General features: G+C 45.9%; 1 protein-coding gene across 1 annotated transcript; it reads right to left on the reverse strand.

Moving 5' to 3' along the window:
• Positions 1-849: 849 nt before the first annotated feature.
• LOC144724302 (regulator of G-protein signaling 4-like) lies at positions 850-12,673 on the reverse strand. Its single transcript, XM_078603309.1, has 5 exons — positions 12,384-12,673; positions 8,133-8,222; positions 4,682-4,743; positions 3,974-4,140; positions 850-2,650 (listed from the first exon to the last, which is right to left on the reverse strand). The coding sequence occupies exons 1-5, from the start codon at positions 12,425-12,427 to the stop codon at positions 2,489-2,491; spliced, it is 525 nt and encodes a 174-aa protein (XP_078459435.1). The 5' UTR covers positions 12,428-12,673; the 3' UTR covers positions 850-2,488.
• Positions 12,674-14,709: the final 2,036 nt, after the last annotated feature.

The raw sequence follows: 14,709 nt of genomic DNA on the forward strand, positions 1-14,709 counted from the left end.
GCGAAAGAACTTCAAAATACATACAAAATGAAAAAAAAGTTGAGAAAATGTCAAGACAACTCTGCAGCCAGCACAGATAGTGAGTCTGACTTTGGAATTTTCCAATTAATTCCCCAAGAGGACCCCTTTAGAAACCAAATCAAATTATTTCTTAGCATTTGCTCTTCACGAGTCACACCTGTATTTGGAGAATTAGCAAATCCTTTGCTCGATCCTTAATTTCTCATGGAATATTTAGTGCCCCCCCCCTAACCCCTACCACCCATCCCTCCCCTGCCCCCCCCCCCCCGCCCACACAATGTAAGTCGATGTAGAACTCAGCCCCAGACAGCTGCGTACCAGATCAAAAAGCTACGTCGCTACAACATTCTACAGAACTACTACTGTGCTTGGGGAGGTCACCCTCAAGCCCAGTTGTTAACGGCTAAATAAACAATTACTGTGGTGTATGCCCACGAAAATAATGTCATACACGAATGCACACATGTACTCGGGCGTCTAAATATTCAAACAAATTCTGGCTGTTACTGTTTTTACGGTTGATTTTTTAGATGAAATTTATGGCAAGGAAATTGATAAACAATTGCCTCGATTGTTGTGTGGTTTAGGTGTGACGATAAATTACATTTATAAAGCACCTTTCCACACAGGTACTCAAAGTGCCCGATAAAGAATTTCAGGACATTCATTTATACCCACCTTTAAGGAAAACATTCTAAGATTGTTTTCAGTACAATATTGACATTGTCAAGAGCTTATTACGGATGTACACATTTTTTTCCCCATTTCAAATATAACTTTCCAAAATTCTTGTAAAGGGAAAGAAATAAAACACAAATTCAAAAGTTACCGTCAATGTAAAAAAAAAAGTTACTTCTTTATTATATTGCACTTACTGTACATATATGGTTCTTATTATAAAGCATTTGCCTCTTTGCCGAAGTTATAATACAACCGTGAAAATATGCTTTAAGATTGAGCATTTAAACTTCATCGATCTACGTTGTTGTTCTACTTTCAAATTGAAATTGCACACAAGCGACCGATTTTTCGTCATCGTTAACGGCAGGGATTCGAAAGCCTCCACGTAAAAATAGAAAATGTGCACGTTCACATCAACAGAGAAGCGACGCATTTTTTTTGTCCTCAAAACTCATAGTACCACAAAGACGAACACATCCATCACGCACCGTAATAAATACAAAACAGTTCCAGACTGCTTCTGTCCTCAGCCAAGACGAACACTCGCGCATACGTCATCCCCTTATCGCAGGATACATCGTTTCGATGCAATCGTTACCAACCTTTCCGGGCCTGCAGGGTCCCGCTATCAACCCTCATAAGTTTTTTTTTCGTGGACCACCGTGCGGTAAGTAAAAAAAAAACAAGGTGTTTTCACGGAAGAGGAAAGTGTCCGCAACGATTCCACGACGCCGCGTCTCCCCACGGCCTGTGCGGGCTGCAGGTTTGGTGGGAACCCGCTGGTTGTTTCAAAAGCATGAATCGGCACTTTGCTTCAGCTTAAATGCGTAACAAGCATACCGTTGACGTAACATAGAAAGGAAGTGAAAATAAAATAAAACTATTCGTAATAAAGTTTTTTGGGTTAGATTGCGTAAGTATAAATGTGTCGTAGCCCTCCACCACCCGACACAGCCAGTAAGGTTTGTCACGTGAACAACGCGCCAATTAGTTACTACTTTAGCCCACCCGTGTGTTGGAGGATGAATCCACAACATTTTTCAAATTGTTAATTTTGTGGATTTACTTACGCGATCTAACCCAAAAACACTATTATGAATAATATTGGTCGCGAAAGCCTACGTGTTGAACCAAAATAGAATTAGCTCATGAAAATGCATCGAACATCAATCTTCTGATCTAAGAACGATGCTTGAAGTACAAACGCAATACGAAATGACGTTTAAAAAATAAAAAAAACTTTAAAAAGGAATCCTGCACTGTCGTCCCATGTAAGAACACTTCGCTTCTGCGCAGTTCCACCGTTAAAGACGTTCATTCGTTCGTTCTTTCTTCCTGAGAAAAGGAATCGTGTGAAGTGCCGTGCCATCGATTGTCCGACAAAAGTTGTGGCTTTTGTCAATAAAATTACGACTGCAGGCCAGTGAAGTGCGCAAAAAAGTGAGGCACTGACCACAGACGGCGACTGGTAACCGGCACAGTCTACGGAACGGGGTGGGATCGGAAATGAATAGGAGAAATAGCAGGGTATAGGTTAAATGCTTCCCTGCTTAATTTCACTCAAATATATCACCCTGCCCACCACCTTCTAACCGCTCAAAATTGCGTCGCAACCTGTTTCTCTCGCAGCCTTCGGATAAAACCGAAACGCAGCGATCGTCTGCCGTCGCTATAGCGGAGAATCGGTTTAAAATTTAGCTTCCGGTAAAATCTACCGCCGTTTCGATTCTCATTCTTATTGTTGCTGTACATAAAAAAAGTATATGCTCAGGCTGTGACGTGTGCCTCATTTAGTCAGATCCAGATAGAGCTGCGAGCGGAGGAAGCGAGGGTAAGAGTCCTTCTCCATGAGTCCAAAGATTCGCTTCTGGGCCACGTCGAACGCGTCCGCCGTGGGCTTGACGAGGTTGGCGGCCGTCAGCTCTCGCGTGCACGAGTCCAGGTTCACCTGCGGTGACGGCACAGAACGTTTCAATCGTCGTTATTACTCTCGTTCCTTTAAATGTCAAACGAGCCTCACGCTCTCCCCCGGGTCTCCCGCTGTAAACAACTGGATGGATCGTGCAGCTGCTTTCATCTGTGTGTATGTTGAACTTCTTTCGCAGCGTACGTAGCCAACCGTGCTTAAAATCGGAGGTGTTGTTTATAGATTAGCGATGAGTTTTTTTGATTAAAACCAGAAAAATAGACCTGATTTTGAAGTTTTAAGGACAATTTGCCATTGTGGGGGGATTTTCAGATTTTCGTGCGAACAATAATGACGATCAATACGAAACAAATAGAAAATGTGATTGTCCGAAATGTTGAATTTCCTGAGTTTAGAATTTTTTGGATGAAACAGAAAATCGGGAGCACATCCGTCGTGTATATATATGCACTCGGGATATGTTCCCAATCTTTGGACCAATATGAAATTCAAAAAATCAGGCCTAAGCCACTTAATTTTGGACGATCTGACTGCATGTTATTTTTACATTGTGCATCGATTTAAAAATGTGATGTCACTTCTGTGCTTTTCCTCCCAAAAGTACCATCGCCCGACATTATGTTGCTTAAATAATTGAAATAGAACAAAACGTTTACATTGAAATAATTCTTATATTATATTGATGGAACTTTACGTCAAAAAAATATACAATTCTATTATTGACATCGAACATTTTTACGGTGATGCAATTCAGAGCGTAACCAGTTACGGTCACGAAAATCCTATACACTTTTAATCCGAGGGTAAAATCTGAAATCGGGCCGACGAGTCTGAAGGTGGGGGTCTCTTTCGGTGTCTTTCTCGAACGAAACGTTGACAAAGGCACCCCCCCCCCCCAACAATTTCAATGCGCGCCACACAAGTGGGTGCTGCTTAACGATGGGGTGGAGGGGTGGGTGTGGGGTGGGTGTCACCCCCCCGCCCCCCCGTGTGGCCACAGGTTTTTCTACACAGGGCAGATGGCGCCTGATCAAAGGCTTTCTCGCTCGACCTTCACATCCGCTACTCAGTCTTAAGAAGTACAAAAAAATATGTCATTACTTATTCTTAAAGCCACGTACAAGCCATGTCTACGTGGCTTTACCAAAAGACCCAAAGAATATGAATCCCTGCAGTCATGAAAGCTTTAACGTCAAGATTTCATTACTTATTTTCTTATTTATCCCGCCCCCGTCGTATGCATGCACATTCAGCTTCAAACAAGAAGGGGAAAAATCATGCCGAGAATATTCCGCGTCGCGAGGACATCGTGCCTCGTGCTGGTTTGAGTTTCTGTTCGTTCACCTCGTTGGGGGACTGGATTGCGATGTATTCGGAGAAGATCTTGCGTGCCTTGCTGGTGAGCTTGGAAGCAGACTTTGTTTTTTTGTAGTCCTCGCAGGCCAGCCAGAAGTTAATGTTTTCCTCGCTGAACTCTGTTCGTAGAAATGCTTGGAATGCGGCCAGCCCATCTGCAAATGAACAAGACCACATGAAGTGCGGTCTTTCAATTCATCGCATCCGTTCGTTAAACGCCGGATTATCTCTAAAACGCCAAGCGAGTTAAACTCTTGAACAAGTACACTATAACAATCGTCATCAGCAGCAGCCATGGTCAATCCCCTGCTCAACCAAGGCACCCCTCAGATATCTGTACGTATGTCCGTTGAACTTCTTTCGCACCGAACGCAGCCAACCGTGCTAGTCGTTAGCCGACGCCCTCCCTGATGCGATCCATTCCTTAGCTGCCACTCCATCCCTTGTCTTGACCATCGGCCATCGTTCCTAATATCCATGCACGGCGTGTCCTGCCCAATCCCATTTGCTCTTCGTAACAGTTGCAACCGCGTCATTCACCCGCGAAAGTTCCTTAAATTCCTCTTTCCATCATAAGATTACAATGCGCTCGAACATTCCGAGTGTGGCGCGAACTTCGTAACTTATTCGAATCCCCCACCGTTCTCGACCAAGTGTGAGAGCGGACGTCGGTGAAACCCTCGCCCGCCAACTTACATTTGTGCACGAGGAGTTTGTCCAACGACTCGGCCCAAGCATGCGCCTCGTCCTGGCTGGGCCTGTGCACGGGACGAGGTGGAGAGGAGGAAGGCGCGTGAGCGAGTAGGCACACGGCACTCAGATGAAGGCGAGCCATCGAGCGCGGCGACACGCAACCACTCCCGCGGACACCGCTGTCCACATTCGCCGCTCGGCGTTACGCTCTCTCCCTCTCTCTCTCTATCGCCCCTCTCCCGCTTTCTCTCACTCTCTCTCTCACCCCGCTACACCGATTGTCTGAATGCCGGGTCTAATCATTTCAGCCCTTCTGCATGCGAGCGGCAGCTGACGGGGAGTCGGCGGAGAATGGAGCCGTCCCCTCGACAGACGCACGCGCAAAAAAATGTATAATATGGAGTGCGCGGACACGTGCACCGTTCGCGAAAATATACGCGCACGCAGAAAAAAAACCCGACGTCGTCATCCCGCGATATCGGCTGATCGCCGCTTTTCAAACTATCGCTGCCCTGATAATTGTTTTTTTACCCTTCTATCTGGCAACAAAACTGACACCTTTATTTACAAGGAGTTATGTTTGCATAGACCACAATACCTGCAGTCAAAATGCAAACAAAAAACATAACTCTGATAATGTATGCACTGTCCTTGAAGGCGCCTTTTGGCGTCATCTGGTCCAACCCATGTGAGACTAGGCTCTAAGGAAAGCTGTCTCGGGTGTGGACCAATCAACTTCAAGGACAGTGCATACATTATCAGAGTTATGTTTTTTGTTTGCATTATGACTGCAGGTATTGTGGTCTATGCAAACATGACTCCTTCTAAAAAAGGTGTCAGTTTTGTTGCCAGATAAAAGGGTAAAAAACCAATTATCATATTTTTTACTGGCAAATGAGGTTACAATGGTGTATCGCTGCCCTTCCTCCCCTCCCGTCGGCTAGGCGACTCTCAATTGCAATCGCGGCCAATTGCAGCTCGCAAAGACGTCACCATCGTGGTGCGATTTGCAGTCAAGCCCTCTGTAGTAACAGATCGAAGCGACGATCAAGTAAACAAATAGATAAATGTGCGGAGCGAACGACTGCATATATATACTGCATTTTGTGTCCGTTAAATCCTGTATGTGAATGTCCAGATATGGGGAATACTGTTCGGGAAGAATCTGAAATATAATTTCTTAATTTGTCTTTACACGATGCCCTACGTTGATCTCTTGTTGTGTTTGTGGAATGAGAGAGGGACATTTTTACGGACAACTTTAACCGTGGCCCGATTTTGAAAGGCATCTCATAATTGCAATAAGCTGGGTTGAAGTGGGGCGATGTGGCTGCACCGACACTGGGAAAGTGAGTCAAGCGGCAATGCTCTGGTCACACCTGTCCAGAGGGGTTAATAGCCATATCCATGGCAACTGTGATCTCCATGGCAATAGCATTTTCTCCTGGTGCAGGACTTATAAAAGCCACGTTAATATTGCCCACCAAATCGGACTTGACGCCGACTTTTATTGAAAATTTTACCGATTCCATTGAATATTTTACCGATTCCACGGTTCCGTTTCCATTTGAAAGCATCGCTTTTTAAAGCGCGCTGGAAAGGGCGCTATTTAAATCCGAAATAGAATATAATTTGCGGTGTGCGTGCGATACATTAAAATCGGCAATGTATTTACAATTGACTCAAGGTAAAACCAAAGCAATCTGTAAACATGTGCACACGTGAAGATGTATATATATATGTACATAAAAAATACCGCAAAGCTGAGCTAACGTGGCTTTTAAAAAAAAACAAGCGACAGCGTCAATTGGCGGCGCACGCAATTTCAACAGGTGGCCCAATGCACCGTTGTTCTGCGAAACGGATCGCAAGCGGCAGGGCAATCCCTCCTCGACAATTGAATGTCCACGCAGGGCGGGCGGAACGCGGTTAACCCTACGGCCCCTGCGCGAGCCCCCAAAAAACAATTCTGCGCCTACTCGGGAGAGCAAAGCTAAGACACACGTTCTTGACAATAGCAAGCAGGCTGTGTGGAATCGTCCGGACGTGTGCGTGCCTGCGCACGCGCGCACGCGAGTTACCACGGGCTTTTATTTTGTGTTACACAGCAGGGGCAAACAAAAAAAATGAAATCACCGTATTCTCTGCGTCTACTTGAAGCGCACGCTATTTCTGATCGCACTTGTGATCATTGACGTCCGATGGAAACGCCAAAAATAAATTGATGCTGTCCGTTGCGACGGCAATGGGGGTTATTAACAGCCTTTCTCGCTCTCTCTCTCTCTCCACGCGTGGGCGCGTGCAACGATTAACCGCGATTGACCACGATGTCCCACATCGGGGGGGGGGGGGGGATGCTGCGTTACAAAATAACCCCCTCGCGTCGCTCGCCTTAAATTAAATAAGGGAGGGGGGCCTTCTCCCCTCCCCACCTTCCTTCCCCAGGCTCTTATAATCACATTCCCTGTGTGTCATCCTCCGCACATGAGCAACAGAGTGAAGCGTGACTCGTTTTCCCTCGTGTCGTTTCGTGTTCAAATCAAATCAAAGTGGCCGTTTCCCCGCGGGGTGTGGTGAGCAACGGGAGGCGTGCGTGAATATGTTGAAGGCGACGTAGGCTTTCGAGGCATTTCTATATGGTGAGGTGTAGTACGGGGCATGCTTCACGACCCCCCCCCCCTCCGGATGACACCCCTTCAGACACGTGATATTTCATCGCATAGGGTTGATCCGGAGGATTATATGCTAAGGGGAATGTTTAAAATACAGTATATTATTACTATGCGATGTGAGGACGTGAAACAGACTTGCGCAAACAACACGAATCAAATTTGAAGATGTCATAGCAATCGATGGGAGCATGCAAGGCAGGAAAGAGGAAGTTGATGTTTGGTAAATAAAAAATCGTAACCCTTGCTTCAATAGCAGGATGGACCATGATGCACGATAGGGATGGAATATGCACGGTAGTAGAAAAATAACGTGTCTGGTTTCAATTAATAAAATAGCAAATATAACCCCAGGAAACACGAACGTCAACTGTTTCACAGCGCGGTGGGATGAATGCGCATTACGAACAATGTTTTATTTTGCCCCCCCCCCCCTCATTGCAAATGACTCTCCCATTGCAGATACACTCTCGAGACTGCCATACTTACGTTTGACAGTCTTGGGAGTGACGATTGCTCTCGTAGGACGCGCTAAGGGACGCACAGATAGATGCACACCGCTCTCAGTTCGAAAAACCCGATTGATGGAAACGGTCTCGAACATATTGCCGAGCAATTGCATCCTCGCCGTTGTCAAAGCCGCTTGCACCCTACGCTTGACCTGGAGCTCAAAGTGGCTACACGGAGGCGGTTGAACGACGTCGTTGCGTTAACGTGGCGGACGGGACAGGCGCGCGAGTCTAAGCGGGAGTGCAAGTGCGAGTGCAAGTGAGAGCACGGCTTACTCTGCAGTTGATTTGCCGTTGTGATCAGCTTCGTTTTGGGTCACGGGTTTTCTCCGTAGAAAGCCCAGCCGACTCTTCATCTCCTTGGCTCTGCAAACGATCAAGAGCATCGTGAGCGTTACGTCAATGAAACATCAACGACAGTCGCGGGTCTCTCATCCACTGCTGCCGTGGGTTTCGTCGCGGATGTACCCTGGCGTCGTGACATCACAGCAAAGTCAAGGCCTACTGGCAGAGCAACCCACCTGTGGAACACAGCACCTTTCGTCCTGGGGGGTGGCGTGGATATTACACGTGTTAAAATTATTGTTCTGATTTTTTTTTTTACAATTGAAATGGCAACAGATGTGAGATCAAGATGGCTATTATGGACGTATGAAGTCATGTTCCATATGCTCTCACTGTAATGAGTACCTGTTGTGACATGTGTACATCATAAACTAAAATACTATGGAAAACTACACGCAACTAGTTGGTTTTTATTTTTGTGTAAACTTACATTTTTATTTGTCTCGATCACTTCAAAGTATAAATTTGGTGGATCGCACGAATGTTGTGAAACTCCCTTCCCATGGGCGTTGAGGAGGCGCTATACCCTGGCTCGCCAGGGGAAGGCGACACAGCAAGTGTGGAATAATCGCCGTCTATTTACATCTGTACAGGGGGTAGAGCATTGCACCCTCGCGCTATCTCCAGGTGCTCCAGTTTCCACCCACTTGCAAAAACATTCACGCATCATTAAGTTGGCAGAAAAATAGATGGGTACTGCGAAAGATGCGCTGCTGTCCTCGGTGGTATCAATATCTGCTCTGGCCCATGGACGAAATGCAGTGAAATAAAGACATGAGGGTATGTTGGATGCACGTGGAGATTGAAAATCTCGTGAAATAATGCAGCTATTGGCTTGGGAGATGGAAAAGTACGTGGCATTTCTAATTTTACGTGAAAGTTAAATTAATGTATTAAAAAAAAAGGAAAATTCAAACGATCCTATTTAGTTCGCTGTGATTTAAAACTATTTACATTGGCCACAGTTGAAACGCAAGTGAAAATAAACCACATCGAATGCCATGCACGTGACCCAAGCCTACGGACCTTGAGATTCTAATCCTTACGGGATGATGAGATCAATGGATGCCACGCGAATGGAATAACAAAAAATGGAAGAGAAATTTGAAAACAACAATTTTTTTTTTATAGCGCGTGACGTAAACGAAAAGCGTGATAAACGCGGGCATCACTCGTGTTGTGTAAAAACAAGGATGAGCGAGAAATGGAAGGGACAAAAGACGCAGCCTTGGCTTTGTACATCTCCGCACTAATTTAATTACGCGGCAATCTCAGATGAAAGGACGCTTGGTTAATAATAACTCATGGTCAGGTGGCTCAACGGCAGCGTTGGCGATTCCAAGAATTGCGAGTTCAAATCCTGGTTGGGGATTGAGGCAGCCCATCATCCCTCTGGGGACAATAAAATATGTACCACTTTGTGAGAAAGTCAACGACGGGTTCACTGCAGATATAACCGCTCCCACCCTCCGCAATAACCATGTGGATTTTTTATCAGTGACTCATGGCTGTAAACAGGAGTCGACGACCGTCTGAATGCTCATTTGAGCAGGAAATCACTTTTGGCTAATTTTTCATTTTGGGACGCTAATTAAATATCACAGTCGTGAATCATTGTTGGTGGTGACCGAACTGGGCCTGGCACACTGCCCGTCAAACGCTCGTCTGCGTTCGTGTTCCCCGGCAGTGGGGCGCATCGAAGCAACTCGCGGATGAAAGGGGTGCCGAGTTATAACACCGAACACTTATTAAATCATCGCTGATGGTGACTTGAACTGGGCCTGGGACACTGCTGTCACGCAAAAAACCGCCCGTCCGCGTTCGTGTTCCGCGGCCAGTGAGCAGGACGGAGAAAAGTGACTCTGGTCCAATGCTTTGAGCGAGTTCGTGAATTACAGTTGTGATGGAGGAGGAAAAAACGACGGGAGAAAGTTGCAGGGGATATTTTGTAAAAGATATATTTTTAAAAAAATATACCATCTGTTCTTCCATTCCAGTGATTGAGCTTGATTTATAACGAGAGCCCGCTGTGAAATACTTTAACAGTTCTATTTCTGTTTTTCATCTCCCATTACTTCACCGTTTCACGTCTGCTTTTTTTTGGGTTGTTGTTGGGGAATTGGCATGAAAATGATTTCTGACCTAGGTTTCAACTTTTCCTTGGCACGTTTCCTGGTCATAATTCACCTCGCACCCCCCCCCCCACAGAGTTATCCCTCCTCCCCCTCCACCGGCCGCAGCCGAAACGGTGCCCAGTCCCAGCACACGTTCGTCGTCCACCCCGCCCTTGCCTCCCCAGCAGCTTCCTTGCGCAAGCCGCGATAATGAAAAGCAGGCACAGGAACACACGGAGGGAGGTCATGTGGCCGACGTGACTAACCCAGCATACCTTGCATCCTCTGCTCCACCTCACTTTGCTCTGCACCCCCTCTCTCTCTCTTTTTTTTGGACCACCCTCAAGACCACCCCCACCGACCTCAGCTCCCTTCACCCAGCGAACAAAGACAAAGACCCCCGTGTAACCTTCACAGACTGTTGGGGCACCTATGGAAGGGACGTAAGGCGCACGAGGGCGTTGCCAGCACCACGCCCGGCCGCCTTTGTCTCCCCAGCGGTGATGTTAACACACCGCACCGGGTACTAATTTGAGGCTGAGTCGACCTAGGGGAGACGCAGGACCGGTTCAGATAATCGTCGCCGGTGTTGGCCGTGAGCCGGATTCGAACCCCCCCTTTGCTGCATTCTCTCTGCCCTGTCCAAGGGCCCCGTGGTGACGCTGAGACTAACAGGGGACAGCTTTCTCATTGCGCTTAACCAGGCAGAGCAGCAAACAGGACATTTTGTTCCAGTCCAAGAGCGACGCCCGTTGTGATTATGAATGCACAGGCAACCCATTGCACGCGTTTGGGCAATGGTGAATGTTCAATAGATCGACATTTGGCCATTGTGTTAACGTATTGCTTATACATGGCATTTGAACTCGGATAATGTAACGCGTCGCTTTTCTGTGCAATCTTTTTCTGATAATAAAAAAACACCTTTAGCTCAGCAGCTAACATGAAGCTGACAATGTTGCATTTACAAATGAAAATACATTTATACAAATAATGTATGATTACCAGGAATTATCGAAACACAATCATCAATCATTTTGAATTGTTGAGTTCGCTACGGAACATTAATTGCAATAACAGCGACATAACCGTTTAAGTCACGCACAAACGTGTTTTGTCGTTCTCGGTACACTATTATTTACAATTATTTTACAGTACATGATCATAAAACATAGGGGGTTTCCATAGCCGATAGGGAACTTAACCATTCATCACCCGACGTCAGCGTCTCGTTGACAAAGCTTACAATTTATTGGATGTGCCAATGTATTCGGTCAAATTCTGACCAACTACGCCCCCTATATAGTGGTGACTCACACCTGAATTTAACACCAACAACGTATTTAACATCATCATCAACACACATCATCAACACACGGGACAGTAGTTTCCCGAACGCATCAATGCAATTTGGTGACACGCTATTTGCCGCTTAACGAAACTACCTTTGCTATGCTGCGTTGGCAAGTGGCGCACAAACACAATTAAGAAACAGCATTCATCAACATTCGCCAACCGTTACATAATCTAAATATTGTATTTACACTGAAGGAATCCGATGAGCTATAAAGCTCTTTGTCACAGATGTCCAGTCGGGGCGGGTTAGAACGTTACAACAACAAACAGTGCAAAAGCGCGACGGGAGGGCAAAGTACAAGAAAAGTTAACAAATCACCCAAACATAAACAAACAATACTGAACCATCCCCATCCTACCAGTCAAAGCCCACCGAGGCATTAACTTATTGTTCAAAAGCCACCTGGCCACAAATAACAGCTCAACAAAGTGGCGTATCATAACACTGTGGCATGAGAAAAGCTATATTATGGCCGACGTTTCAGACAACTGTCCTTCTTCATAGCGCATTAGGCTCAACCGTCTACCTGTGCTATGAAGAAGGGTCATTGCTCGAAACGTTGCCTCATATGTTTTTCTTCTCATTAAGGCCACGTGACGAATGTGTCGAGTTTCATTACCGCTTAGCAAGTATTGAAGCGTCAATGTCCAAACAGCGGTGCAATGTATCACGGTGTCGTGGTGCAGTTGCTTCGGCAGCAGAGATGTTTACCTCTCCAGGTAGCTGGCAGGAGCTGTGACTTTCGTGTTGCACATGGCTCTCAACTTAGTGGATCGCCACCAGGTGTTCGTTGAGAATAAACAATGCTAATAGTTTGCACAACTTCAGTCTGTTCTAGCCTGTTCTTCCAAGTTGTCGAACCAACTTTTGCGTTGTTGCTGTAACCGTTAATTTAAACGAGAGGAGGGGGAAAAAAACAACAAGAAGAAAACTCCACGCTTCATGCACGGCACTGTGTCTATACGAGGATTTCAGAGTGAGGGCCACTCAATCGTTCAGAGTTTTGGGGCTTGCCTCGGGCTCTGCCGGGCGGGGTATTTAAACGCCAGGCGTGTGGGTGTGGGCGTGCAGCTCAAACTGCTTCTCCCCCCCCCAACCAATGGGCAAGAGATTCGTGGGAGCGACGGCCGCTGACGTCAAGGGGTACGATCGTCGGCTCCCTCGGTGGGAGAGACGAGGAACGGGGTGGGGGGAGGGCCCTTCCCGAGCGTGATCGACTCCACGTGGAGACCCCACGACTCCGCGGCTCGTGCCAACGTTTGCGAACGATCTGCTACACGGTCACTTGTCAAGCGGACTCACGACGAGGCTGGGCCCTGTCACGTGAAATTCTCTCTACCCGACAAAAAAAACGTTGAGTTCAACCGCTTCAAGGGAGACCTTGACATTAATTTAATGAACGCAGCGTGACCAAACAGCAATGCGCATGAGAGATTATATTAGCATAATGTTGTGTTTCCTGAATGGTTATTTACATTATATTACGCCAATCTTTACAAACACCTTTTTTCTGTTTTTATCCACCACTCTTAGTGGGGGGGGAGTCAACTGATTTCAACATTTCACGCTTAGCTGATCACACCAGCTGGCTGAACTGTTAACAGTTGCTGTCCAAACACTGCAAGACCAAAATAAATCACAGTGATACCTGTTTTTATACCTTCTTGCAATGAAGGGATATATGTTTTAGCCAGCCATCGGGAATTCTTTGATTCCATCCTCATTTTCATTCAAAATGTTATTTTTATTTCAATAATACATTCATATGTAACTCTAAAGAAGAGGAATTGTACAAAAAACAAGCTATTTTTTTTCTTGGTTGTTTCGGTAAAGTCACGTAGAAGGGAAGTAATAAAATAATAAAAATAAAACATAATAAAACAATTCTCACGACGTTTCGGCCACAACGCAAGCAGCCGTCCTCAGGTTAAAACCAGGTCTGTCGAGGCGACTTTACCGAAAGAACCAAGAAGATGAATCCCTGCTGTCACGAAAGCTTTAAATCGAAATTTAAGCTTTTTTTTTTTGCTTAATTTAATTGATACGTGACATTGACCACATGCTTTGTGCAGGGAGGGCATCTGCACAGCTGAGCTAAGCTAATTTCCTTGTAATAAATAATTGTTGCCTATCTCGTAATGCAATAGAGCTGAGAAAATAGAATTGTCTGCGAATTTTGAAATGAGCAAAATATATTAAAATACGGTGTGGAACCAGCTACGGGGATATTATAAAAACGAACAAAAACATGTATATATATAAACCGTAAAATAGACGGCTGTGGTTAATCGCAGAACATATACACGAGACCCGTTTTCCCAAACAGGGGATGATCTGCCGTGGTATAGCGGTCAGCGCATGGGACTTGCAATCCAAAGGTCGCTGGTTCAATTTCCCGGCGCGCACGTGCAACATTGGGGCAAATTTCTTAACCCGCCCCCCCAAACCGCGTCTGTCCAAACCGCAGTATGAATTTGGACACCACACTCGTTGGTTGTTTCGGTAAAAGTCACGTAGGTATAAAAAAAAAATAGATCACGACGTTTCGATAGCAACGCAAGCAATCGTCTTCCACCTGATCACGATTGCTTGCGTTGCGATGGAAACGTCGTGATCTGTTATTTTTTTGACCTACGTGACTTTAACGAAAGAACCAAAGAGTATGGGTTCCTGCAGTCGCGAAAGCTTCAAATCAAGATTGCGCACCACAGTTAGTCGATCGGCTGGTTACAAGTGGTGGGGTAAACTGTAGGGTACTCTCACATCTTTCAGGACATCTGGACAGCGTGGAAGAGTAGGCCAAATACTCTACAGAGGAACTCTAGATCATTCCTCTCACGGAGGCCCTTCCGACAGCGATGGTTGCGAGCCATAGAGGCTGCACATCTTCTTCCTTTTGACACGCTTTCTTTTGACTCACTCTGTCTGTTGCTTCTATTTTTCGATTTAAAGCTTTCGTGACTGCAGGGATTCATATTCTTGGTTCTTTCGGTTGTTGTCGTTGTTGTATGCTCAAATCTTGTTACTCAATTTTAAC

This window comes from Lampetra planeri, chromosome 20 (genome assembly GCF_965212315.1).
Source record: "Lampetra planeri chromosome 20, kcLamPlan1.2.h2, whole genome shotgun sequence".
NCBI classification, from domain to species: Eukaryota; Metazoa; Chordata; class Hyperoartia; order Petromyzontiformes; family Petromyzontidae; genus Lampetra; species Lampetra planeri.